This window comes from Salvia hispanica, chromosome 6, assembly GCF_023119035.1.
Source record: "Salvia hispanica cultivar TCC Black 2014 chromosome 6, UniMelb_Shisp_WGS_1.0, whole genome shotgun sequence".
Classification (NCBI taxonomy): Eukaryota; Viridiplantae; Streptophyta; class Magnoliopsida; order Lamiales; family Lamiaceae; genus Salvia; species Salvia hispanica.
The window spans coordinates 6,440,620-6,448,298 of record NC_062970.1 but is presented as its reverse complement, the minus strand read 5'-3'; the positions used below and the strand labels follow the sequence as shown (position 1 = coordinate 6,448,298).

Below are 7,679 nucleotides of genomic sequence, written 5' to 3'. Positions count from 1 at the left end.
AATATTTTAGTGGGTTATAATGGGTACAGCCTTGCGCATGAGAAACACGAATATTTTTGAATGATCAAAGATGCTAAGAGATTGACTCATGCAAGATTTAGGCTTAGCAGATAAATAAATATCATTCTTAAAAATAAGGATATTTACGAGAAAAAAAGTTAAATGTAAAAAAAATATGGCGTTATTGGCCCTTACTCGCATTTATCCTTGCACTTGAAGTTGTTCTTATTTAGCAAACACATGTATAACAGTATAAGCCATTTTCAACGTTCAGATAAATTTAAATTATAGTACATGAATATTTGTGATTATAGCTATGTAATTAGTTGTATTTGGATATCGACTTAATAAAAGTCGTTAATTGTCCGGACTTCGACTATGTATCATCCTGTGAAGTAAATATAAGTTGTGTTTGTGCTTGGCAAATTAGTTAACTCGTGAGCTAGCTCATTAATGATATACTGAGTAAATTTTTATACTATTAAACTTCAATTTATTTTAATAGATGTTAGTGCGTTAAATTATTTTTAGAACGAGGAAATGATTTTAAATGAGTAAATTAAAGTATATTTTAAGCAGCTTTAAATCCTTGAGTCAGCTGTCCTATCCATTAAAGTGTCTACAAATCAGCGCGAGGATTAGTAACTGAGCCTGCAGATGAATACCCTTGGTAATTAAAGAAAAAAGCATACTTAAAATATTTATTGAATAATCCACATCAGTAGTAAAGTATGTGACATTATATAAGAAGGGGACGTAAATGGATTGATTGAAACATAGGGTGTGATTTGTGAAAATGTACTAGAGAAAGTTGACGCCTTTGCGATCAACCCCTTTTGTTTGTGTGTGATTACTAAATTAGGCAAGATGGAAATCTTCAGATGCTCCGATGACAGTTGTGTGCCGGAAAATGTGAGGCCGGAATCCGAGTCCTCCACTCTGGCTTTGCAATCACCTCTTTTGAATAAACTCCAACCACATTCCATCCAGCTTCCCACAATATTCCCAATCCAAAACTATGACCAACCATTACAATCAAACCATCTCTTTTCGAAACATTTCCACAAAAAGAGATGTTCCTCTTCATCTTCATCTTCATCTTCGTCGCGGGGGAGGCTGTATAGGGGAGTGAGGCAGCGGCACTGGGGGAAATGGGTGGCGGAGATACGGCTGCCGCGGAACCGGACGAGAGTGTGGCTGGGAACGTTCGACACCGCGGAGGAAGCTGCTTCCGCCTACGACACGGCGGCTTACATTCTCAGAGGCGATCACGCTAACCTTAATTTCCCCGATCGGAAGCACCTGATCAAGGCCGGCGGCGGCACCATCGAAGCCAAACTGCGAGCTGCTTCCAATAAGGCGGTGATGGTGAATCCTGAAAAGAAGTCGGAAGTGGAAGTGGATGTGATGATGGAGATGAATGTTGATGGGGATGCAGTGCAGCCGTTGAGCAGAATGCCTTCGTTGGACATGGATGTCATTTGGGATGAACTTCAATATTGAATATTCATCATCATCTTCACTTTACTTCGGATCTACTATACTATGTTATCAAATACTACTACTACTATCTTTCTGTTTGTGTTTCAATTACGATTATTTGAAAACTGAGAGATTACTTGGAACAAAATTGCTTTACTACCAATTAAGTTTATTTATTTGTCATTAGTCTTCATGGAATTCAAGAAATGGTGATCCAACCCAAGCCCGCCTACTTTCTATCTTGGGCCGATCTGGGCTTGGATCATTTCAACCAATATGGCAAATGATAATAATCAAATTAATCGCCAATTACTGCACTAAATTTCATCTAATCTTTCATTTTAGAGACTCCAACTCCGTTGAGATATGCGAATGCGACCATGAAATAAATTTCAGTTGGCAAGATATTTCTCGTTAATTCAATGAATAGGGAATTCTAGCAATCATGAGAATAAATAAAAAGTAAAAGCAAGAATAAATAAAAAGCAATTCACTGAAAAGTTAGGGATATTAAACTCATACTCAATTATTAATTAAATTTCAATATAACTATAGAAAATTAATTATGAACTCTAAAAAAAGTACTAATTCACTGAAATAGTACTCTTATTATGGGACAGACAGAAAAAAAAATAGGATTCTTATTATAGAACAGAGGGAGTAATATAAAGCGAAAACTAGAGTCAAAACAAAGATAAATAAACATTATGTATAAGCACTTAGAAAATTCTAAATTAAAAAAAATAAAAATAAATAGTAGAAATTTAAAATTAAAAAAAAACAATAAATTATCTTTTTCCACCTCTAAAAAATGTCAGATGACAATCTAACGATACTCTGACATAGAACGTTTACGGTCCGTTTTCGGCGTCGTCTGCTGTATCACATTATAACAATGAAATATAGTTACATCATTATAAGTGAAACTGCATACTTATAAAAAAAAATCATGAACAGAAGACAATAATAACCATATGCGTTTAATTACTTTGTAATCTATATTGGCGTGTGGCATTATTTAAGTCTGTTAGAGTGGAAAATCATGTGGTCTAATTAGGTCTTAGTTTTCGGTAAGATAATGTTCATTTTTCACTACGAATGTACTCCACTTGTAAGTGCTCTCATGATTTAGTAAATTAGTGACGAAATCAAGAAATATAATTCATGTGATCGACGATAACTTGTGAAACCCGCGTGACCTCCATCCGTCCCTACATTTATAATAATGAGATTTTTATTTTAACTAAAATCCATATCCAATGAAAAAATATACATGTATATATATAAGAAGCATATCGATCACAGCATTAATCGCTCTCTCTCCGCGTAAAAAATATGGGTGATCACCAACTATTCTTAGCAGACATGGAAAACTACAAACACTCTTTCTCTTTACCAGATATCGAATTCAATACCTATTCTCCATTAAATCAAATTTACCAAAACCCTTCTTCAAGCTTCATCTCACTCCCCCTTCACAATCAATCATTCAACACCAAGAGAAAATCAGTGGAGATGACAACTACTTCGCCAACAACAAGCAAAAACGTAAGTATTTCTTTTTTATTGTTTAAACTCGGATAATTAATAAAGTTAGTTGATTAATGATAATGTTCTCTTTTTTTTGTGTAAACAGACAGTGGAGAGAGGGAAGAAATTGAAACGTGAAGAGTCGAAAGAGAGGAAGTCCGCGGAAGTCGTTCATGTTAGAGCCAAGAGAGGCCAAGCTACTGATAGTCACAGTTTAGCTGAGAGAGTGAGTTTTTTGAGATTATATTGTAAGATCATATTAATTTATAGTATATAGTTTCCTTAGTTGTCATCAGTTGATTAATTTGTGTATTGAATTAGGTAAGAAGAGAGAAAATTAATGAGAGGTTAAGATGCTTGCAAGACATTGTACCAGGGTGCTACAAGGTCAGTACTACTCTATATCTTTATATAGGATAGTAATCGAAAAATAACTAAATCCTAATGCATAACGAAATGAAACAGACCATGGCAATGTCCGTGATGTTGGATGAGATCATAAATTATGTGCAGTCATTGCAAAATCAAGTAGAGGTACGCAAACTAATTGAACATAATTATCTTATTTACACTTATTAGTGAAGGTAATTTGATATAAATATTTCCATTTTCTCTCTTTATTTCAGTTTCTTTCCATGAAGCTCACGGCCGCGAGTGCATTTCACGACTTCAATTCCGACGAAATTGCCTTAGAGATGCTGAAGGTAACTCTTTTTCATGCAAAAGTTAATGGAATTTCATTAAGTATTTCCGTTTTCTTTTAAAAATAAATGAGTTTTTGATACATATATAGAGAGAGATGATTAAAATATGTTTTTAATTTGGATGTTTGATATCGATGCAGAGAGCAAGCATGCATAATGGAGTCATATCTGAAGAAGCTCCTTCTACACAGTTTGCTACAACAAGCTTCAACTTTGATTATTGCACTCAGTTTCCAAACAACACATGAAACTATATTCCAAATCCCATTTTTTTGTCTTGAACAAGAACTATACTCAAATGTATCCATTTCATACACATGATCAAATGAAATTTTTATAACAATTATATACCTTATCCGGTTAAGTGTTTTTAGATAATGTTGCCTCATGATGTCAATAAAAAAAGTGGGTACATAAATAGTCTGATTAATCTTTTGTCTCAATCATTGTAATTCATTTGTTGGAGGCATATGGATAAATAGTTATGCTTTCTTTTTCATACTTTGGGTCATTTTCTTGAGTGGATGGCTTGTCATGCAACATTATTAAATACTAATTATCTAGACAAAAATCTATCAACATCTTAATAAGGTAGGACCATCAACAAATATGTCGACGATAATATGGAAGAAATTGATTCCCTAGCTATGCTCAAGTTAATTTAATATGGCATGCATGCACTTACTTCTCAAAACCTTGTATATTAATATAGATAGTTCAAGTTATTGATGCGACTTGAAAGGAACATATTCGTCCTTTTATTTTACAATCTTTTCAAATACCAGGGCTGTTCAATTAAAAATCTTCATCTAGTAAACAAACATCGATCTACACCATTGATCTTTAGAGTATCAGCAACGCGGCTCGCCACCAGCTCGATCTCGTCCCGGCGAGACGGGTCAGCAACGAGACCGTGTTGCAAAACGCATCTCGTCCCGACGAGACGGGATGTCCCGTCGCGCGTCGCGCGCGGAAGGGGCCGGCCATGAGTTGTCTCGCCACGCGCCAGCGCTAGGCGTGACGCCCACTCGCCGGCCCGCGAGTGGGCGTCGTAATTATGACGTCATAATTTGTTTTTTTTAAATCGAAATTTCAAAAAAAAATAAATTCAAACGGTCATATGACTGTTCAAACGGTCGAATTTTTTTTAAAAAAATTATTTTTATTTTTCTTTTATTATTCTATAAATACTCATTTCCTCTTCAATTCTCCATTCTACACACAAACACTACACTCATCTATTCTTCTCTCAAATATCTTCTCTTTTCTCTCCAATTTTTGAAAAAATGTCCGGCGATAGAGACTCCAGCGGCGGCTCCAATTTTTGAAAAAATGTCCGGCGATAGAGACTCCAGCGGCGGCGGCGGCGGCTCCGGCGGGTTCGACTTGAACTCGTTTGGCGATTGGGCGGGCATGTACAACGTTTTGGGTACTACCGATACCGGTTCGTCGCCGGGCACCCAAGGCTCAACGACTCCGCCGGCGTACCAAACACCACATTTTGATGTGGATGCATACTATCGTCCCCCCAGAGGTACGGGCAATTGCCGGAATTATCCAAAATTTCGGAGAATTTTCCGGATGAACGCACTTTGGAATACCGGCCGATAGGTGGAGGCTCCGCCAGGATCGGCATCAATACCGAGATGGCCGAGGAGGAAGAGGGCGACCACGAGGTTGTGGGGGCCGGCGGCCGTCATCCATACAGCCAAAAGGAGACGTTGGCTCTGTACGACGCTTGGATCACCGTCTCGTACGATCCTGTCGTCGGGAATCAACAAACCAGCTTGTGTTTCTGGAAAAAAGTCACCGAACTTTACAACGCACGAAGGCCGAAGAAGAAATTTGCCCGCAACGTGAAGATGCTCCGCGGTCATTGGGACCGATGCGACAAAGATGTCAAAAAATTTTGCGCGATATACTGGGTAGAAGAGGCTAATTACCAAAGCGGAGCCAATGGAGCCGACATTCTGAGAGCGGCGTTGCGGGTCTTTAAAGACGACGTTGGTAAAGATTTCAAGCATGTCGATGTTTGGTCGCAAGTCCACCACCTTGAAAGGTGGGCTGGCGGTGTCCAGTCGGGCATGGGCTCGAAACGCACGAAGCACACAGCGCTTGGCCAATACTCGTCTAGTGATGGCGGCGAAGGCAACACCTCACAAAAGGGCACGCCAACCGATTAGGCAGGGGGTCTTCCGGTTCACGACGTTAGCCGCAAGGGACCAAGGCGGCTAGAGCGAGGGGGCGGGGCCGCGGCGAATCAAGCCAGGCGGGCTCGGGCTTGGGCTCCGGCACGGGCTCGAACACCCTAATGTCCATGTACCTGCTCGCCACGATGGCTGACACTTCAAAAATGAGTCCTCCCCAATTTGAAGCCCATATGGACGGAATTGAGCATATGAAAGCTCAACTTGGTATTCGGTCTCGATCTAACTTGGGTGCACCACCACCGACTTCGGGGGATGATTCGCCGGCGGAGTAGTTTTTATAATTTAATTTAGAGTATTTTAATTATGTATTTTTAAATTTTTTTAGGATTTTAATTATGTATTTTTTTTTTAGGCTTTTAAATTATAGTTTTTAATTTATTTAATGAAGTGTGTTTTTTATTAATTGAATTTGTTGGAATTAAAAATAAAAATGAAATTGAATGAATAGTTAAGAGATGGTTAAGAGATAGAGGGATGTAGGTGTTGTCTCTTAGTTAAGAGATGGGCTGAAAAGTACAGTGGGGCTCATGAATAATTAAGGAATGAAACGGTTAAAAGATGAATAAGAGATAACGTTGTGGATGACCTTATAATCTAATCTACATTCTACAATTGTCATAAAAAATTTAATTGTATAGTACTAATATATATAGAAATATTATCACAAAATGCATTATTACATATATTAAAATTATTATCAATTTATCATTATAAAGGCATTATTGTGTATTACATAAAATATTATGTACATGTACCAAACATGGCCTTAATGGATAGTAAAATTTATTTGCTATAGTATTAGTAAACTACTTAAAACACTCTAATATAATAGAATTCTTTTTTCTTCCTAATGTCCAATGAATTTCTCTACTGATATCCAATAAATTAAAGAACTCGCATTTTTGAGTAAATAAGTACTTGTGTTTCATTTGATTATTATGACCTTCAAATATTTGAGTATTAAGAAAATGTCAGTAGGAACACGTTATATGAACTCGGCCACAATGAAAATATTTCTATATCCTTTTATCCCAATTTAAGAGTTAGAATTAGTTATAACACGGGTTTTAAGAAATCGGTGAAGTGTGTAATAAATGAAGTGAGATGGTGGAGTGCGTAATAAATGAATTGGGTTGGTGGAAAATAAGATGATTTGACTTTTTGGTTTTTCATTTCTTTTTGGTTTATTTTTATGTAGATAATGACATTTTGGTGTAATTTTGAAGAATAATGGGCTAAAATTTTATGTCTTAATATGAAAAATTTTAAATGTGACTCTTAAATTGGAACAGACTTTTATGGCAAAATGTGACTTTTAAACTGGGACGGATGGAGTATTTGGTTTGGATGCAGCATATAAAATTTATTTTCATGGAATTAATTAATTGTTTAATATACAACTAAACCATCATACTCAATTATATAAACTAGATTTGGTTGGGATACCAGCCAAATATAAGGAGAATATTGATAATAATTACAATTTGTGATAAGACATCCCATTTTTGGACTGGAATCTTCCGGAATGCAAATCATTGTGCCACAAACGACGCCGTATTTTCTTGTTTTTTTTGCATTTTTTCCTTCCTCTTTTCTTTCTGTTTATAGTTATTCCATAATTATGGAGTAATTTTTAATTAGTCATGTTAACGAGTTGGATTAAAGCAAAAAAAAAAGTTCGTTGTCGTTTTGGGAAGAAAAAAGCAAAATTTTTTTACTATAATTATATGCAACTTTATAATTTGGTCACATA

At 36.4% G+C, this 7,679-nt stretch overlaps 2 protein-coding genes across 2 annotated transcripts; both read left to right on the top strand.

The window, feature by feature from the left end:
- Window positions 1–792: 792 nt before the first annotated feature.
- Window positions 793–1,630, top strand: LOC125191765 (ethylene-responsive transcription factor ERF062). Its single transcript, XM_048089176.1, has one exon. The coding sequence runs from the start codon at window positions 868–870 to the stop codon at window positions 1,501–1,503; it is 636 nt and encodes a 211-aa protein (XP_047945133.1). The 5' UTR covers window positions 793–867; the 3' UTR covers window positions 1,504–1,630.
- Window positions 1,631–2,808: 1,178 nt separating this feature from the next.
- On the top strand, window positions 2,809–4,217 carry LOC125191679 (transcription factor BEE 1-like). The gene is made up of 6 exons (XM_048089083.1): window positions 2,809–3,030; window positions 3,119–3,238; window positions 3,334–3,399; window positions 3,478–3,546; window positions 3,639–3,716; window positions 3,857–4,217. Exons 1-6 carry the CDS (start codon window positions 2,818–2,820, stop codon window positions 3,962–3,964), a joined length of 654 nt encoding a protein of 217 aa, XP_047945040.1. The 5' UTR covers window positions 2,809–2,817; the 3' UTR covers window positions 3,965–4,217.
- Window positions 4,218–7,679: the final 3,462 nt, after the last annotated feature.

Coding starts and splice junctions, on each gene's coding strand:
- LOC125191679 (XM_048089083.1), top strand. CDS start 2,818: ATGGGTGATCACCAACTATTCTTAGCAGACATGGAAAACTACAAACAC. Junction 3,031..3,118: donor CGCCAACAACAAGCAAAAAC/GTAAGTATTTCT, acceptor TTGTGTAAACAG/ACAGTGGAGAGAGGGAAGAA. Junction 3,717..3,856: donor TTGCCTTAGAGATGCTGAAG/GTAACTCTTTTT, acceptor ATATCGATGCAG/AGAGCAAGCATGCATAATGG.
- LOC125191765 (XM_048089176.1), top strand. CDS start 868: ATGGAAATCTTCAGATGCTCCGATGACAGTTGTGTGCCGGAAAATGTG.